This window comes from Urtica dioica, chromosome 4 (assembly GCF_054948205.1).
Source record: "Urtica dioica subsp. dioica isolate 48M chromosome 4, U.dioica_male_clone48M_v1_H2, whole genome shotgun sequence".
Taxonomy (NCBI): Eukaryota; Viridiplantae; Streptophyta; class Magnoliopsida; order Rosales; family Urticaceae; genus Urtica; species Urtica dioica.
The window spans coordinates 8,638,473-8,658,444 of NC_142759.1; the positions used below are offsets into that span (position 1 = coordinate 8,638,473).

The 19,972-nt window shown below is 35.7% G+C and overlaps 2 protein-coding genes and 1 long non-coding RNA gene across 4 annotated transcripts; 1 reads left to right on the forward strand and 2 right to left on the reverse strand.

The window, feature by feature from the left end:
* Positions 1 to 1,546: 1,546 nt before the first annotated feature.
* On the reverse strand, positions 1,547 to 5,439 carry LOC149400089 (F-box/LRR protein). Its single transcript, XM_089610312.1, has 6 exons — positions 3,890 to 5,439; positions 3,291 to 3,724; positions 3,004 to 3,162; positions 2,541 to 2,616; positions 2,189 to 2,344; positions 1,547 to 2,046 (listed from the first exon to the last, which is right to left on the reverse strand). Exons 1-6 carry the CDS (start codon positions 5,282 to 5,284, stop codon positions 1,960 to 1,962), a joined length of 2,307 nt encoding a protein of 768 aa, XP_089466438.1. The 5' UTR covers positions 5,285 to 5,439; the 3' UTR covers positions 1,547 to 1,959.
* Positions 5,440 to 7,965: 2,526 nt separating this feature from the next.
* Positions 7,966 to 10,294, reverse strand: LOC149400090 (integrator complex subunit-like protein). Its single transcript, XM_089610327.1, has 5 exons — positions 10,045 to 10,294; positions 9,621 to 9,881; positions 9,326 to 9,523; positions 9,041 to 9,198; positions 7,966 to 8,643 (listed from the first exon to the last, which is right to left on the reverse strand). Exons 1-5 carry the CDS (start codon positions 10,149 to 10,151, stop codon positions 8,462 to 8,464), a joined length of 906 nt encoding a protein of 301 aa, XP_089466453.1. The 5' UTR covers positions 10,152 to 10,294; the 3' UTR covers positions 7,966 to 8,461.
* A 6,486-nt stretch (positions 10,295 to 16,780) lies between these two features.
* Positions 16,781 to 19,407, forward strand: LOC149400091 (uncharacterized). 2 transcript variants are annotated; one of them, XR_016296601.1, is made up of 6 exons: positions 16,781 to 17,153; positions 17,274 to 17,333; positions 17,430 to 17,687; positions 17,770 to 17,858; positions 17,956 to 18,005; positions 18,134 to 19,407. It is a non-coding gene; the product is annotated as an uncharacterized LOC149400091 (long non-coding RNA). The 2 variants fall into 2 exon arrangements; XR_016296602.1 differs by having other exon boundaries at positions 17,648 to 17,687.
* Positions 19,408 to 19,972: the final 565 nt, after the last annotated feature.

Consider the following 19,972-nt stretch of genomic DNA (forward strand, 5'->3'; position numbering starts at 1 on the left):
ACAAGAAAAATAGTAACGAGTTAGGTCGTCGAAGAAACTCCGCCGATGTTTATGATCCCAAGACCCGCCGCGACGACTCTTCTAGCTATCTTCTCAGCAAAACTCCATCCACCTTCGTTGTAAATTGGTTCCCGGAGAAGGATGACCGTGCTAATAATAATAAAAACGACATCGCTTCGGAACCCGTGGCCAAGGCTAAGTTTAGAAGGCAAAGCTTCATGAAATGGATTACGAGAAAATATCAGATCGGAGAGAGAGAGAGAGAGAGAGAGAGATTTTTAATTTTTTTAATTCAGTCAAACTTATCAGATTATGACACGTGGCATGTCATTTGATTTAACGTCAAGGGTTGTAACGGAGGGACAAATTATTGACATTGGGTACTTTTCCCACAACTTTTCAAGTTTGTGTATTTAAGTGTTACAAGCCGTAAACATTTGGTCTTTTTGCCGCCGTTTCCTTTATTTTTTTATAGAAGTTGTTGTATAAATAGTCGAATTCGAAAGTAACCGTTTTTCGTAACTTTATTTTAATATTAACCGTTGAACCTTCTAATTTTCATAATTGTTTTCAATAACAGCTAATCAGATTTCAATAACATTTAACCAAATTTTAATAGTTGTTGACCACATTTCAATAAAAGTTAATCAGATTTCAATAGTTGTTGACCATATTTTAATAACTATCGATCAGATTTCAATAACTTTTAACTAAATTTCAATAACAGTTAACCAAATTTCAATAACACTTAACGAGATTTTAATAACAGTTAACCAGATTTTAATAGTTGACCAGATTTCAATAATTGGTGATCAGATTTCAATAATTGTTGACTAAATTTCTGAAACATGAGGGTATTTTTGTACAAAAAAAAAAGAGAAACGGTTACTGGTGAAATATTTTGAAAATATGAGTGAAATATGAAAAATAACGCATGTTTTAGATTAGATATGAAATTTCCAATAGTCAAAAGTAACCATTTTCGTAATTTTTTCAATATTAGCTACTGAACCTTCTAATATTCATAAATAACCATTTTCAATAACTGTTAACCAAATTTCAATAACAGTTAACCATATTTCAATAGTTATTGATCATATTTCAATAATTGGTCATCAGATTTTAATAATTGTTGACTAAATTTTTAAAACATGAGGGTATTTTTATCCGAAAAAAAGAGAAACGATTACTAATAAAATGTTTTGAAACTATCAAATATGAAAAAAAAAAAAAAAAAATCCATGTTTTAAAGTTAATTATGAAGTTTTCCTCATAATAAACCACCCAAAATGTATCAAAAATTAATGGATTTTGATCACCTTCAATATGATCTTTAATCGCTATAGCTGTCTTTTCCAATAATCTACAGAATGCATTATTTTATTTTTCCGAAAAAAAGTACGGTATTGCAAAAAAAAAAATTATTCACTTGCTCTCAGTGACAGAAAAATAGTGTGAGAGAGCAGAAATATGTACTATAGCTACAAGAAACAATATGGTACAAACAGCAAGGTGGTTTCAAGAGTCAAACGTGTACTAAATCATTAGGAGTGACCTGCACCGACAAAACTAGTTAAGAAAGATATTCCGAAACAAGTGAACATCTCAATTCTCAATTCGAACATAAAGAAGCAGATCATCAATTCTGTGGATGCTCAATTATGCTGTATGAAAGTTCATAATTTTCAGGATGCGAGCAACTGTGCCAGGAAAAAAAGTAGAGGTTGAAGCAAAATATGGTATGAAATTCCAAAAATACTAATGAGAGCCATTACAACTATGGAAATAGAGCTCAAAGCAAAAAAATTGCAGAACGCCTGAACTAGAAAAAAACCAAAAATGTTAGCCTAACGGATTAGGCTTGTTCCACCTTCAGGCCAAAAGCATATACAGGTATCTTGGAAATTCCAGTGAGTGGCCATTAGGGAACTACACGGCCGAGTTTGTACATACCGGCTCTTAGAGATCATCTAGCAGCAGAGTCATTTCCAGGCCAACGATTTTCAAGTTCGCATTTGAGTGGCCATTGACAAAAAAATATGTAACCTGCAGAGAAAAATAGGTACATTGATATATCAGGGTAAATATATCCTTTGTACACAAACTACTGTTTTGAACCATTAAATTAAGAATAAAGGGAAATCCAGAGAAATCGTATATACTATTTGTCTTATGTTAAGAGATATACCTGACTACATCCGAAGAGTTTGAGCAGCCTCAGCGATGGGCAATTGTCCACAATGTGACCTAGTGCATTCTCTGTCAGATCTCGACACCATGATAGATCGAGACTTTGCAACTTTTTAGCACGCCTGGCAATTGATAATGCAGTTTGGCTACCAACCTGAACATGGAAAAACTGGTTATGTGAGAAATTGAAATATATTTCTACTTTTATCACAGATCGAAACTTCAAACAGAAATTACATATTATACTGCAATACTCTGATTTTAATGCAGTAACTGAACTGTACGATATAATTTGTTCGTCTAGATTAACACCAATACCCATTTGAATGTATATATCAAATTATATATACCTCTTGAACGTTGTTCAATGAAAGTTCTTTAAGTTGCTCTCCAGAGGTCTCCAGGAAAGCAGCAATACTTTTATCACTGTGTCATTCAAGCCATATTATATTATCAGACACTGAAATAAAAATATCGAATGAGATCTCAGTGTTGGGCTTGTACGAGATCCCACAACTCAATGACTTGATTATAATTTTTCAGCGCATGTGATCAATGTTATTTTCATAGCATACATGGTTGAGATCTCAGTGTGTTTCAGCATCATATAATCTTAGAAAGCACACTATTAAACTAGATTTCCCAAGGTATTACGCCCATCAAGGAAAAATCATAAATTCATTACAAAAAAACATTCAAGAGTAAAACACAATAATATGAAAAACTATTGAATCATCTAAATGAGGCAATATTAGAGCTTGTTATCTTAAAATAATAATGCAACATTCTCTACAGTAAATCATGATAACTGACCTGAATGAATTGCATGAGAGTTTTAATCTTTGAATCGACCTACAACCACTGGCAAGGTATGCCAAGGAAGAATCAGTCAAATTGCATTTTGAAAGGTCAATCGCACATAAGCCAGGACATTTTTCCCCAATAGCCTTCAGAGATTTATTCCTCAACTTTCTGCACAATGTTAAGAAAACAAACCCCATCACCAATAGAAAAAAAAAAACGTGCCTTTGTATTGACTATTGAGCTAACACCAATCACCAAGCACATCACAAGGAAATCTATAAACTAAACCAACTTACACACAACCAGCCAAAATGAGCTCCTTCATGTTACCGCCACGAGCTCCGACAAATCTTTTGATAAAATTGTGACAAACTGTTTCGATGCGAGACACAGACAAAACTTCCAACTGTTCGAGTTTCTTCAGAGCTGGCAGTACAAGCATCGCATCTAATCCTTGGCAATCTTGAAGATAGAGTTCCTTCAGGGTCGAGCCTAAGAATTTGGCAAGATCCTCGATGCTATTGTGGGTGATAAGTGAGCACTGACTGAGGTTTAGAGATGTGAGCGCCGGAGCTGAACGCACAAGAGCGCTCAGTCCAATGTCTGAGAGCCGACAGGCACCGCAAAGTGATACAGTGGTTAGAACAGGCAAACAGTTCGGTAACCGACCCAAAGTGGCAAGGACTACATGATCCGGAAGACAACGCCCACATTGATCTAGTTTTAGAGACTACAAACACACAAGAAAGAAAAAGAAAAAGAAATATCATCAACAGCATTCTTGATATAATCAATCAGCCCTCAATTCCGGGTAAATTAAAAATAAAATAAAATAAAATAAAAAAATCGATCTTGGACAACCAATGGTTTCAAGAAAAGCCATCACGAAGCTTACCGTCAAGAGGCTTGAATCAAAGCTCTGAAAAGCCTCGACGAAATCTTCTTCCGACAGCCAAGAACAATCCGCCAAGAAGATCTCTGCGGGCGACGTGCGGGCCAGCATCCTCAAGAAACGAGCGGTCATCCTCCGGGAACCGCAGAGCATCTGTATCATCCGGTTCGTTAAAGCCTCGGGGACATTCTCGAGCGAGACCAAGCTCTCGGCGTTGTCGACCAAGACCTTCATGCACAGATCCAAGAGCGTCGGAACCGGCTGCGCACCCTGCAACAGCTCGCGAAGCTTGGGAGTCCAATCGAAATCTCCGGCGGCCAAGACTCCGCTCTCCCGCGGAGCCTCGGCCCTCTTCTCTCGGTCCCTGATAATGCCCAGAGCGGTCGAGATCGGGCCCGGCCAATTCTCCGCGACCGGGCCGTCTTCGCGGCGGTGACCATCCCCGCCGGGACGAGCAAGGTCAAGATAGCGAGGAGGGTAACGCCAAAGCCGTGACCTATTCACTCCCCTCGGCTGATCCTCCGGCGAATCGTCGTCTGAATCGCTGTCCTCCTCTGATTCGCCGACCGCCACCTCTGGGATCTCCTCTGCAATGCTCCGAGCGAACCATCGAGCTTGTTCCCTAGCCCTCTCTCTGTACTCTTCCAAATTAATCCGACTAGGTTCGTCCTCTTCAGCTCTGTTATCGCTATCATCTTCTTCGACCAATATCTCTTTTCCTTTCTCTTTCCGAGTGAGCTTGCTTCCACCGCCATTTTCTTTACCACCGTCTTCGAGGATTACGGCTTCTTCTTCGCTGGAATTCCTTTCCGATTCCAACTTCCCTTTCCCTTTGTCTACCGGTGGGTCACCATTCCGATCCTCCGGAACATCGTGATCGCCGTTGCCGCTCGTCCGGCGCCGGACGGCCAATATATCTTTTCCTTTCTCTTTCCGAGTGAGCTTGCTTCCACCGCCGTTTTCTTTACCACCGTCTTCTTCGAGGATTACGGCTTCTTTTTCTTCTTCTTCGCTGGAATTTCTTTCCGATTCAAACTTCCCTTTCCCTTTGTCAACCGGAGGGTCACCATTCCGATCCTCCGGAACATCGTGATCGCCGTTGACGCTCGTCCGGCGCCGGACGCGGCGGTGAGCCCCGGATGAATCCGGAGTCGAAGCCAGGGGTTCGTCGGAATAGCCGGCGAGGCTCGTCCGGCGGCGGACGGCGATGCGGAGGCTGCGCCTGGGAGCGGCGGAGGAGTCCATCGGAGTGGGGAGAGGCTGAGCGGGCTCCTTGGTCTGGCTCGGAGTGGAGGGTTCGATGGGTTTTGGGGGTTTCGAGGGTTTCGGCGTCGTTTTGTGGGCTGTCTGTGTCGTTTTAGCGATTGGGGGGATTTCGCGAGAGCGTAAAACCGTCATTGCTCTTGAATCGGTATTTAAAGGAAGAAAGATTGATCGATTGGTTTGGGTTTGGGTTTGGGGAGAGCACAGGAAGTGCGAGTTATGCCGTTTCCGGGACTCTAAGAGAGAGAGAAAGAGACTACTGCTGACTGGGTTTTCCCGCCTTTTGATAAACCTTTGGTAAGCCCTATATGTTTCTCTAGTTTACTAGTTGAAAAAGCGCGCTACGCGCGAGTCAGCAATATTTAAAAAAAAAATAATTAAAAAGAAAAATAAGTAAAATAAAATAAGTTTAGACTTTTAATTGTATTAAATATAATATACATAAAAAAATTATACAAAATATATTGATAATAGAGGGAGGAAAAAAATTAATATACATACAAAAATTATACAAAATATATTTATGAAAGAATGAAAAAAAAATTCAAAATCGGAAGTAAAAAAAGAATCAAAACCGGAAGGGAAAAAAAATGGTTCCACGTGTCGCTGCCTAGCGGCACCAGAATTCAAGTTGAAATAAAAATATATACAAAATATATTGATGAGACAGGGGAAAAAAGTTAAAGGTCGGGAAAAAAAATAAACGATAACATATGTTATTGATATAGTATAATATAGTATTAGTATTATGATTATAATATACATAAAAAAAAACATACAAAATATATTGATGTTTGGAAGGGAAAAAAAATCAAAATTGGAAAGAAAAAAAAAATCAAAATCGGAAAAAAAAAAACAAAATTGGAAGGAAAAAAAAATGGCTTCAACGTGTCGCTGCCTGGCGGACCAAGATTCAAGTTCGAAAAAAATATATATACAAAATATATTGATGAGAGTGGGAAAAAAATTACAAGGTCGGAAAAAAATAAATGATAATATATGTTATTGATATAGTATAATATATTATTAATAATTATGATTATAATATACATAAAAAATATAAAAAAAATCAAATTGGAAAGAAAAAAATCAAAATCGGAAGTAAAAAAAATCAAAATCGGAAGGGAAAAAAAATGGATTCCACGTGTCGTTGCCTGGCGACATCAGGATTCAAGTTGAAATAAAAATATATACAAAATATATTGATGAGAGAGGGGAAAAAAAATTAAAGATCGGGAAAAAAAATGATAATATATGTTATTGATATAGTATTGGTAATTATGATTATAATATACATAAAAAAATTATACAAAATATATTGATATTTGGAAGGGAAAAAAAATTCAAAATTGGAAAAAAAAAAAAAAAAAACAAAAAACAAACGGGAAGGCTCCCTAAAAAAAGGAAAAAAAAAAAAAAAAAAAAAAAAAAAAAAAAAAAAAAAAAAAAAACGGGAAGGCTCCCTAAAAAAAGGAAAAAAAAAAAAAAAACAAAAAAAAAAAAAAAAAACAAAAAAAACAAAAAAAAAACGGGAAGGCTCCTGGTACCGCCACGTGTCGCCTCCTGGAGGCGCCACGTGGCGGCACCAGGATAAAAGTTAGAGACCCATTGTCACTTATTAACTATGTTATGGATTAGTAAACATTTTAATAATTTTAACTAATTCTTAAAAGAAAACGTATTATTAATTTTTAAAACTTAAATAGTAGCATTTTACCCTTTATTTAACAAATCAAAATTAAATGGTAACCATTTATCTTCTTCGATTTTTTTTTAACCACAAGCATTTAATAGGAAGATTACAATGGTCCGTAAGCACTCCGTCAACCTATTGTCTTTTTTTTTTTTTTTTTTTTTCTTTTTTGGACAATCCTCTGCCTATTCCTATTGTATATTTCTTTAGCTTCAGTAGTAACAATTTATAAAATAAAATAATGTATAAGTAGTAACCTTTTATGTTCTTTGAATTTTTTTCTAACCAAAATGCATTAGATGATAAGAATATTACAATAGCCAGTTGACAAATTAAGAAGAATTTACCGAGTCGAACATAAGTTTGATTAGATTAAGATCATAAACATTTCTATATGAAATATAATTTTCGCCAGCATAGTGTTGACCGCTAACAAAAGCGAAGCTGTTTTAGACCCAAGGGATCTAATACTAATACCCCCTCGATTTTTAAAATTATGTTTTTTTAAGCTAAATTTTTTTTATAAATTTTTATAATTTTAGCCTAGATTTATATATATTTTTTAAATCTAACCCTTCTAAATTTTTATTTTAAATTTGCTCTTTTTATGGGAATTCCTAATTCCGCCACTTACTCTTGATATATATTAATGTTTTTTTTTTATGTACAAGTAAGCTGATTTATCTTATAGTGCGAATTACTAATCATGGGTGAGAATTTTATCATTTTTATGTTCGAGTGCTCTTTTCATATTTTATTTCATTAATCTTTACATAAGTGAGTTAATCTGACAATTGTTTCTTGTAGCCTTTTTTGTATTTTTCTCTATAAAAAAATAGCTTGTTTAAAAAAAACAACAACAATTTTTGTGTAAACGCTCTTTTTTTTCCTTGATATTTGAACAAAAAATATGCTATGTTTATTTTTTTTGGGCTCCATCTAACTTTATACACCGTTTACAATTTTATTCATCAAGTATTTTGGATTTACTTTTTGAATAAAAATATTATGTAATATATAAAAGTTGGCCTTCTCCAATAATTCAACCTTAAGATAACACAAATCAACCGAAATATCATCTTCAATCCCACTGCATCAGGTATGAGATTCGGAGTCTGCCAAAAAAAACTTAAAATCTCTGGAAATCTAAAGAAGTATACGGCTACACGGGGATGCTTTAGACTACCGATTCAATCAATGTCCAAGTTCAAAATGGATGTTAAATTAATTTTGCGGCTATATCTTCCCAAACATATCAGAACTCAGAAGCCATATCATTCCATACATATCAGAAGCCATATCTTCCCAGCTTTTGCGGCTTCAGAATAACATGTTGAAATAGTTTTACTATCTAAGAGGATAAATTAACGTGCTTTTAATTCTATAATAAACTCTTACATCCAAAAATTTTAACAGAAAACATGTAAAAAGCCATGAACATGCCAAGATACCATCTCATGAATCCAGTTGAATATGGTGTCACTCCAAGAAGGCTCCAGAGGATTCACGAAACCATCGTTCAAGTTATTACCATCTCAGCCAAAAAGCCTTTCCCTTTGGAAGCTGAAAGAGAATTCTTCAAATGGACTGGGAACTCGGTACCTGAGATAAAGAGCATGTTATCGGCGCATGACTCGAGCACGCTCCCGTTTCCGAAACCGATTGAGCATGAACTCGTCCGTCGCAGCTTGTCTTTGCACCGCTGTTTCCGTGCTTGCGGTCTCAGGTTGTTTGGATCCACCGCCGCCGCCGCTATCTTTATCCTGAGAACTTTTCTCTTTGTTGTACAGCTCTGGATGCTCTGCAAAGTTTCAACTTTCTCGTCACTAAAAAGAAAGCGAGAAAATCGACAGACTTTATAGGGTATGACACCGAAGATAGCGATTTGAAAACAATCACAAGTAGTTATGAGTTATGACTCGTGTGGTGTCTTGTCTTCTCATCCCTGAATATTATGACTACGTTAAACTCGTACTTGAGTTAGGCAGGGTTTATAGCATAAATACGTTATTAGGGTGGGTCATCGGGCTTTAGTAGAGCATCGAGTTTATGAGTAAAGAAGTATAGACGGAGAGATTAAATAACTATACTAAAACATGATTGAATAAATGTAATTACCAACTTCACTTCCTAACTCAGGCACTCAGTCTAAATGAGCATTTAGACATTTGAAAAAAAAAAAAAAAGCAAACAACAACCTCTTCGAAGCTTTTCAGCATAGTCCCTTCCACGCTGGAAGTAATCGGCACTAAAACTCGAAGGAATACTGAGCTCTGATTTATTGCATCCCGTGAGTCGCTTCTCCTGAAGAACCTTCTTGGCAGCCTCAGTCTCCTCGATGTTCTTCAGCTTATATCTGCAAAAGACACAAAACAGCCAATGGAAACACAATCATACACGAGAAATCAACGAACAGCTCGATAGTACACAGTTGCAGAGACGACAGGAAGAAAAAAAAAAAAAAAAAAACGGAGGGGCTTTACTCTATCGGAAGCTGAATCTCAGCTATGCCAGTAGTCCACTGAGTCGAGCTTTCTTCCGAGTTTCGCTTCTTGACTTTGAGATGGTCCGGGATTCTGTACAGCTCGTCGTCCACACGCTTCAGCTCGGTCTCAGCTTGGTCAGGCTCTTCGACGACCCTGCCCCGTTTCTTCGCCAACTCTTGCTCCACGTACTTCAACCTGTTGGAACGAACGAAAACAAACCCCTATAACACAACTACACAAATCCACACAATGAAAGCCAAATGAGAGAGAGAGAGAGGTGAGTAAAAATTACATATTTGGGTCTTCGACCATGACAGCGGTTTCCTGGGCAAAGGTGTCTTGGAGGACGAGGTCGTCTTTGTCCTTTTCGGGGGCGGGCTCTTGGAGGGTTTGGTCGGCGGTGCTGCTCTTCTTGTTCTTGTCACTGGCACTAGAAGCGTTGTTGGTCAAAGCCGAGGAAACTGAGTCCTTGTCCGAGGAATTGATCAGCGCAGGAATGCCTGACTTTCTCTGCCTTTGCTTCTGAAGGAACTTCACTTCTTCCAGGGCCATTCTGTTTTTGCGAATCGTAGGTCTCTTCTTAGTTTAATAATTTACACCAAATAACTCCCCAACTAGAAAACTACCAAAACTCTTCTAAGACGAACTCAAAATTAAGAGCAAAATTCAATCCTAATTGTGAATTTATGTGTGTGGAGAGAGAGAGAGAGAGAGACCTTCTTTCATGTTCGTCGTCGTGGCCTTGGTCGACGTCTTCGTCGTTATCGGAAGTACTTCTCTTTCTGAAATTCTTCTTTCTCCGACTCTGCTCTTCCACGCCCATCTTCCAATTTTCTCTACTAGGATTCCAATTTTCTTTTCCTTTTGTTTTCACAGCTACGAAATTTGGGGTTTTTAAGCTTTCAGCATCCAATTTTAACGTCTTTGCAGAATAGACTCGTTATAAATCATTATTTTCTTTTCCAAATTTCTAAGTTCGTTAAAGCACACTTTGACCCCTAAATGTGTAGTCATGGTCCTCTTGGACCATTAATAATATAGATTTTTTTAATAGAAATTAATCAATTTAAACATTTAACATTGCTAAATAGCAAATGTTTGGTATATCATAAATAAATAGTCATTTTCAGATATAAATCATGGATAAATAGCCAACGTTTGGTATATGAAAGTGGTAATATACCTTAAAATTTACGTTTGAAAATAATTTTTTATTTACTTAAGATTTACCAAACGTTGGTTATTTAGCAATGTCAAATGCTTAAATTGTCTATTTCCTAATTGATCCATTTTTTAAAAGAGTAAATAATAAAAATAACGAAAAATCAAACTAATCCCACAACTAAAATGAAATTTGATGCGCCATATTAAGACTTAAGCTAACATAGTTTTAATTTCATTTTACAACTTCCACCGTGTAGTGTGCTCAAGTGAAGTTGTGCAAGTGATGAGTAATCTACAAATACCAGTCTGAAGGTGTTATTCGAGTTACAGACGAGACATAAAAAAAAAAAAAAAAAAAAAAACTTTAAAATTTCGTGCTTTATCAGAGTCATTTATTTATTTATTAGAGTTAATCGATAAAGATTAGTGAGATAAGATGGGTATATTCGTACATTTATAAAAAGTTAGGTTTTTCTTTAATTAAATAATATTTAATTTAATTAACTTCGATTTGATAAACTATTTCTCTAATAAAATGAAACTTGAGCTAAATCTTTAAAATGAGATAGAGAATTGACTAGTTGCAATAAATACTTGTAATTTTAAAGAAAAGGTAAGATTATAGATTCTATTTTTAATTTTGTAATATATATTTTTTCTTTTTCATAATTAGATTGTTTTGGTTATTCAATCAAGAAAACTATAACTAATAAATTGAAGCATGGTGATTTATTTTGGTTAATAGTATTTTAGGCTTTTGATAGAATCAAAGCATCTCATTAACAAAAATCTTGAGATGAAACTAAATCATTTCATTTCAAAACGCGTTTTCAATCTTTAATTTTGATGATTAGTTGGAAAAAGTTTGATTATACGAAAGATTAGTATTTTTTTGTTGTTGAGAAATTGGCTCAATATCAAACAGAGACTCTAAAATGTTCATTTATTATTATTATTATTATTATCAAATATATTTATTTAATATTTTTTGGGTTTATACACTTGCATAATCATTCTTATAAAATATTGCGTCCGCGTGTCTTTTTAACGACAAGAATGCTAATAGTGGTCTTAAAACGTAACGTTTGATATATTTGCTATCGAAAAAGTGATATTTAATTGTATCAAATTGAAAATATAATATACTTATATTGTAATTAATAGAAAATTAAAGATTGCTATCTACTATATCACACAATTTATTGTAAAGTATCTCTAAACAGCATTTAGCTTAAACAGTTATTTACTGTTGGTAGATACTGGTTAAGGGACTAATATATATGCAAGGGATTATGGTCTAGAATTAATTTACCATGTCTACATGTCAGATTTTGTGTGAGTGCCCAAGAACAATACTTATTATTAATGAATTATTACAGCGACAAAAATACTAAATATTCTTAATTTGTAATAGTTTAATTCTCATATTTTAAAAGTTGCAAGAAAAATACTCAATGTTAAGAAATCATATCTACGTTACTACTTTAAACGTTAAAGTTAGATGCAAAAACACGTGTAAAAAATGATAATTTTGACAAAATAAACAAAATAAAAAATTATTTTTATTACATTTAAAAATAATAAAAGTACTAAATCACTTCTCAAATCGTTTATTTTAAGAATGTCATATCTCATTATTTTATAGTTTATCTTAAAATTATAGTATTATTAGACTTATATAATAATCTTAATAGTTTCATTTTTATTTTATTAGTAATTTATAGTTTCAGCAAAACTATTTTAAAATCAAAACAAATAAGGTAAATTTAGAATTTTATAAAAATAAATGAGGTAGTTATAAAATTCTATAAATTATAAGTATTTAAGAAATTAACATATAAAAAGAGGTATTTATAGAATAGTTTCTAAAAGTTGCGGGGGGGGGGGAGGTATTTATGAAATGTGCAAACTTTTTTTTGTGGGTTTTAGTTTATGAACTTTTATCAAACACCTTCCGTGCAACCCGTCAACTCCTCCTCTTGGTCATCTCCTTGTTGACATGTTTCACTTAATTACAACGAAAGCTTGAAATCGTAATTTTTAGACTCGACGTTAAAGCTTCGAAACTCATTATGACCGTCAAATATGCAACACATGACGAGATAAGCAAATCTACCACCGCTGAGCTGTAAAGTGTTGATTTGGGTTTGAAAAAAGTAAAAAAGTTTGTAATTTGATTGAATAAAAAATTATTTGACATTGTGAAAAACGGAGAAATAGGGAGAGTTAATATTTCTTTAATAGTTTGAAAAATAGCAAATATAAGGTTTTTATTTTATTTTTGTCAAATTTTACCCGATTGTTACACGTGTATTTGTATCTAATTTGAATGTCTTAAACAGCAACGAAAATATAATTTTGTAATATTGAGTATTTTTCTCGCAATTTAAAATAGGTATTAAATTGTAATAAATTAAAAATATCAAGTATTTTTGTCACTAATAAACTTGTCTTTATTCCGTATTTTCTTTTATCTTTGAACCGCGTTAATTATACGCTACACTGTAAAACAGAAAAGGAAACTAATGTAAAAACGATTATATAAGTAACGGTTACAAAAGGACAACCACAGTCGTTGGATCAAAAAACAATCCAACGGTGATAAGATGAATGATGAAGTAATTGAGCCCCAAGTCTTAACCTTGTTATAAAATGTCACCTGAACAACTTGTAAGGCGTCTCATTTCTTATTCGATTCTCTCTCTTCACTTCACGGCGATTTAGGGTTATAGAATGGCGATCTAGGGTTTGTTAACTCTGCCCGCTCGCTCCCAGACTGTCCCTGTCTGCCTCGTCGCCAAACCCCGACGCCGTCGCAGGGCCGATCGTCATCGCCGACCCCGGCAACAAGCTCGCCGGTAGGGGTTTTTCAATCTTCTGCAGAGCCTGGAGTTGGTGGTGTCGATGAGCGGCTTCGTCCGCGAGGCCAAGTCGCGCCGCCACCTCCAGGTTTCAACCCCTCCGGTTGCTGGATCGGAGAACCTTTGCCGGGGCTCCGGTGATGGAGACGCCTGAGAACTGAGCGGCGGTGATCGGGCTAAAAGCGCGGGTGGAGAGCGCGATTTTCTGTGGAAAGAAAACAGTCCCGTCGCGTCCCTCAAAGAACGAGTATAAACCCTAGAAAGCCAAACGAAAACCCTAGAGAGTTAACTTTCTCTATCTGATTCCGTTTTTGGGATTCTGTTCACTGGGAAGCCACGACGCCGTCGCCGGAATATAGCGGCCGATCTTTGGCCCGTCCCTCTCAGAAGCTCTTGCTAATGCGGGTCGGGTATTGGTTACCCGTCCGCAGAGCCTATGAGTTGGATCGGTGACAGTGAAGCCAAGAGAGAACCACGGCGGCGTAGCGGTGTTCCGACGAGATCGTGGCTGCGGAAGAGAGATTAGAGACGACCACGCCCACGCCCAGCGAAGCTTTTCCCTTTCTTTGTTTTTTCAATAACAAGATTAAATTATTCTTATTGATTTTATAATTTTGTTTTATCGATATCAGGTTGATAGTGCAACCAAATAGGCGAGGAAGTTTGTTGGAAGTGATGGTTAAGTTCGTTTGACTTTCCAATTGACAAGATTAAAGGAAGCCAAGCGGCTTTCAAGTGGGCGCTTAAAATCTGTTCTCTAAAGGCCAAGTCGTTCATAAGCACTCTTCCAATGCTTCTCCAGGTAATCAACACCTTCAATAAGCTTTTCTTGCTTTGAGTTACTTACCCTGACTGTGATGTGGTAGCTTTTGCAAAACATTAGTAATCGTCTTTTAAAAAGTAGAACATCTATAGCGGAGATTAAGAGTTGGGTCTAGCAAATTGTTGAGAAAAAGGACCCCAATAAATAATTTAATATAAACTAAAACAGTTGGATCACATCACCGTCCCTCAAAAGTTGCAATATTCTAAAATCGGTGCCGGTAGAAACCTCCTCTAATGTTACGCCCAAGATTTGCTGTCAACGACGAGGGAACGCTGTTGGCTGTGGAGGCAACCCGCCGCCTCCTCTAATGTGAACGCAAGTCTTTTCTTTTCCCGGTGCTTTATTCGTTTCTTTTTTACATTATGCAGTGTGCCAACAAATTAACTCAAGAGGGGGTAGAATTGGTTTTAAAGAAGATGAAGGCTATACAATCATGATTGTGGTGATGATCAGACCTCCAAGGTTCGAATTAACGAAGAACAAAGTAACTATTTTGGGAAATTTATTTTGAATTTAAGGCCTACAGTCCCGGTGTCAATCTGTTGATTGTATCAATAATTTAAGGCTATCAGACCCCGGTCGGAAGCTCGGCGTATTCAAGTTGGTCGTGTCAATCTGCTCGTTGAGCATTTGGCAGGAATGAGATGGAGCTCAATACACACTTGCTACGGAACAACTCGCTCAGGTTTGTTTAGTTATAAAAGCATGAGAAATATGAGAAAAAAATTTATCAATTCCATAAGACTGTACAAAGAACAAAAATATCTTGTTGCATTACGAATTTATTTTTTAAATGTATTTTTTTCCCGAAGAAACTAAATTAGAAGTAAAAAAAGAGGGAGAAAGAAAGCTTCAGCTAGACTAAAACAAAATACAATCTAGATAGCCAATCTCATGTGAAATCTAACAGGCTCAAAGTCTTATATTGTTGAAATTTTTTGTGTAAAAATACTTTTGTTGGAAAATGCCACTGTTCCTTTCATTCCATATCCCTCAGCAAGCTGTCCTAGCCATTTACTGGATCTGCCTTGGCTCTTGGACCACATAAATATTTTTCTGGAAAGGAGGCTTATGAAACAAGGGGCGTTTGGCAGTGGTTGGAAATAGCGCACAGAGAATAAAAAAGAAGCGTTAATAAGTGAACTTGGCACAACTCAGGTTTGGTTTTTATGATTGTCTGTTTTTCTTCTTCTATTTTCACTTTCATTTCATGCTATCTGATCATCACGGGCCGAAAGAGACAGTGGCGGTGGATTCAGATACGCCAGTGAAAAAATTGGTGTATATAGATTATTCCAAATTATAAATTTTTTGTTCGAATTTGAGTCTTCTCTGGTTTATAACCAAGCTCTGATATTGTGTGCTCCACTAAATTGGAAGATAGAAAGCATGGATTCATATGGTTTGGTTATGTTTCTAATTTGATTATTTAACCACTTTCTCAAAATCCAGATTAGATGCCTCGTGATCAACTATCTGATATGCTTCCTGTAAGTCTACTTTTATGTTTTCTCGGTCCTCTCTCCCTCTCTCTATCATTAACTTTTATTCTCTCTAAAAGATGGTTGTAACATTTTATAGTGTTGGTGCACAATTACATCTCCTCCTAGCAAACGTTCATGCAATTATGAATTGGCCATAGTTTGACGGTCAAAAAACAGCGGACCATTTTCCAACTTTGCATATTGAAGGCAAGTATTTTTGTTAAAATTTTTTTAAAAAATATCAGTCATTGATGTATATTTGTTTAAAATGCGATATGGATTGTCATATTTGTTGCTGTGCTCGGAGTTTGGTCGGAACGCCACGGCGAAGACGGAGATGATGGGTCAGTTGAGGAAGCTCGATCGGACGCCAACCTGGGCGGTCGCCAAAGTTTGTGCCGTCATAATCATCATCTCCATTGTCTTGGAGAAAGTCCATCACAACATCGGAGCTGTAAGTTCTTAGTTTCTTTCTGATGCTGGGAAATGATTTGGGTTTTGGGTTTGTCATCATCTCCATTGTCTTAGAGAAAGTCCATCACAACATCGGAGCTGTAAGTTCTTACTGTGTTTCTTTCTGATGCTGGGAAATGATTTTGTTTCGTTTTTTTTACTGTTTTGAAAGGAAATTTAGTTTGTTTTGTGTATTTGATATTCTTACAAAGAGTATAGTTGACTAAATTTTACACTACTTAAAAAAAAGAAGCAAGTCTGATTAAATTAACCGCATTTGCTCTCTTGGGTTACAGGATGTATTATATTGACCTATAAATTGAACTGGCTAATGAGTAGTGGTTATATTTTAGTTCTGTTATCATTTTTTGAGATTATTGTTAAACTATATTCATTTAAGTGGTTCACTGAGAGGCATAAGAGAGCTCTGTTATCATTTTTTGAGATTATTGTTAAACTATATTCATTTAAGTGGTTCACTGAGAGGCATAAGAGAGCTCTGTTTGAAGCTCTTGACAATGTAAAAGCAGGTAGAATTCACCGAGTTCTTCTCTCTTTTTTCAGAGCTGATATTGAGCTCTTTTAAGCTCTCGAGAATATAACAGCAGGTAGATTTCACTTAGTTCTGCTCTCTTTTTTCAGAGCTGATATTGAGTTATATGAATTCTGATGATGTGATTTTGGGTGTTTCGAATTCCCAAAGCTGACGATTCTGGGCTTTGTTTTGCTGCTCTTGACTTCCAATTAGTCCTACATTGCAATCATTAAAGTCTCTACTATTTGATTGGAAAAAGAAATCAACACGCTCATGAGATCGATTGAAAAAACATGTAATATCTGGTGAACTTGAATGGCTCGATTAGGCTTACAGTCCATTCTCTGACTAAAATAAAAAAATGAATGAAGATTTTTGCTATTGTTGTTATTAATGTGCTCCACTTATTTTTGTAAATGGGCTGCACCAGTTGTACATTCTCTTCTTAGCGTTATTTCATGTGATGTTCAGTGGTGTTACAACGATGCTCGGGAGAATAAAGGTATGGTTTATATATATATATATATATATATATATATATATATATATATTATTCAATTAGCAGACAAAACTTTTATTTGTGTAAAACGAGAAGTAAGTGACCGTTTTGCTGTTTTCTAAGATTTGTGGATGGAAGAAATGGGAGCAGGAAACATCTACTCATGATTATGAATTACGGATGGTAAGTCATCCAATTGCAATTTTTTTTCGTTTCATTATGAATTAGATAAAGTGCAGTGTCGTTCTTGTAATAACGAACACATCTTTTTCACCGTAGATTCTTCAAGATTCTGACTTGCTTATGAGACGTTATTTGTGAGGCACATACAAGTTTCTGGACCAGAATTCTCGTCTTCTTCTACATTTTAAGAATTTTTAACTAGTTCATTTTTTAAAAAAATACAAAATTGAGTGTGGAAAAAGAAATTTGACTGTATATTTTTTTGTTAGTGCAAGGAAAAGAACTGAATAAATTTTGTGTTGATATAATGCAAGGCACTGAAGCTTAAATATTTTCCAGGGATGCTTTATAACGGTGAGTTTTTTGTTGTGGAAATTTCCGCAACTTTTTGTGCCGTTTGTCCAATTTTCTTTGGCTGATGATACCGCTTTTACAGTTTCACTTATCTCATGGGACAAGATTTGACTTACAAAAGTACATCAAAAGTTCACTGGAAGATGACTTCAAGTTAGTTGTTGGAGTAAGGTAGTGTATCATTTCTATCTGCACTTGCTTTAATTATTGCTTTCTTACTTTGAGATCTTAATTGGTGCCATGATTTGCTTCCCAATACTATTGGCAGTGCTGTTCTCTGTCCATCATTCGTTACCTTCCTGCTGCTGAACGACAAAGGTAAGATTATATATGTGTGTATAAATATATATATATATATATATATATATATATATGTAATTATCATCTATGTTCAGAGCTAAAAGAATCTGATTGAAATTTCAAATTGTTGTTGCTTCTCTTTTCAGGATGGCAAGCATATTCTGGGCACTTTGACTCTTCTTAAAATAAGCAAAATCCCTTCTCTCTTTTCAGGTTTTGAGATGTTCAAGCTAATGATTCAAAAAGAAAACGAAAAGAAAATATCATGGATATATAATGGATTGGAGAATATCTTTAGCCTTCAGAGTATAATATCAATCCATGTTGACAAAGATGGCTCTTAAAATCATAGAGAGACATGTCGTGGTGCAGGGACTCCACTTGTCATGGGGTCAGACAAATATTTCTGGTTTGGTCAGCCATGCTTGGTTCTTCATCTCATCCGTTTTGCTTTGTTCAGGTATTTATAACTTCCATACTTCCGAATCTGAATTTTACTAGGGCCAACTTTTTATGAAATTTGAATAAAGCGTTTTTACAAGGCTCGTGATTCTTTTACCAAAGCTAGCAAAATCTTTTCAACTCATGGCACTCTCGTTCTGATGGATTTCGGAATAGTAATTGTAGGAAGGTTTTTGTTGTTTTATTAGCGCGTTGTGGTTGCGATATGTGATCCAAATGTTTGGCATTGAAGGGGAGTCTTTGAAAATATGTTGTCATTTCATTTGAGTGCTCTGTTTTCACCATTGAAATATATTATTTCACACTTCCGAAACGCTAATTGGGTTGTTCAGACCTCGTATACCAAGCCATTGATGTATATGAATCTTATTTATGTGCACATAAGTTTCATATTTTCCATCGTCTTCTCTACTTGCAAGATACGCCAAACAAATATTATACCCAGTTTGTTTGGTTGGAAGAATAAATATAGCATGGCATAATTACTTTTGGCGTTGGCATAATCACTACAAGAGTGACCTTAGGAAAACCCGAGCGAGCGCTAATAAACTCTCAGGTGGGTTTAAATGATGGACAATTTTATTTATGGAGCTTATTAAGTTTTAATAAATTGGGAATGAGGAATTGAAATGAGGTGGTCTTACTATGCCAGCTGTTTAGATATTGTTGTTTGAGTAGATCGTGACGTTGAACTGGGACAGCTGAGAGAGCTTGCAGAACATCCTGGGCGTGAAGACGGTGGTGATGAATTCGAACACCCAAGTCACATTGTAGATTGTTTGGTTATATGAATATTTTATGTCTGAACATTATAAAATATCATAGAGGTATGATATTCTAAATCTTTTATTTGACTTTTCTATTTCGGTTTCATTATTTATTTTATTTTCCTTTTTTTATACCTTTTTTTATCTTTTATTTATTTTAAGTGATGTTTACAGTCGACTGCAATATAGAGGTATGATCCCATATATATATATATATATATATATCATGCAACCAGGTTGAATATTGAAGACCTGGTGGCGAGATATGATCCTCCATATCAGGTCGGTTATATTTAACATTTTATAGTATTTGATAAGATTTTATGCCTGCTTCAATGTATTCTTTTTACAGAGATAATATATGTGGGAATTGTACTATCTCATGTAGAGCGTGGAGTGGTAGAATTACTTGACGCAGAAACTCCGGAAATGACAGTTCTGGTGGGTTGTTTCTGAGCGCTTGACTTCGCTCAAGATTACCATGCAAATCACGAGAACTTGTCATACTCTCTTGCAAGATAACTTCCCAAACCATCTAGACTGTTCATTCATCGTACAGCTTCCACCGGTTCTTCTTGTCATCTATCGCTAAAACTTTCATGCAGGTAATAGCTTCTAATTTACTGACTATTTCACTTTCAGGACCGATTTCAGCTTATTGTTTATTTGTTATTATCTTTTCAAAGTCAACCACCCTGTGCTCTAAATTCTCTGCACTTTCATATCTATTTACTTAGTCTCTATCGGCCTTTATAA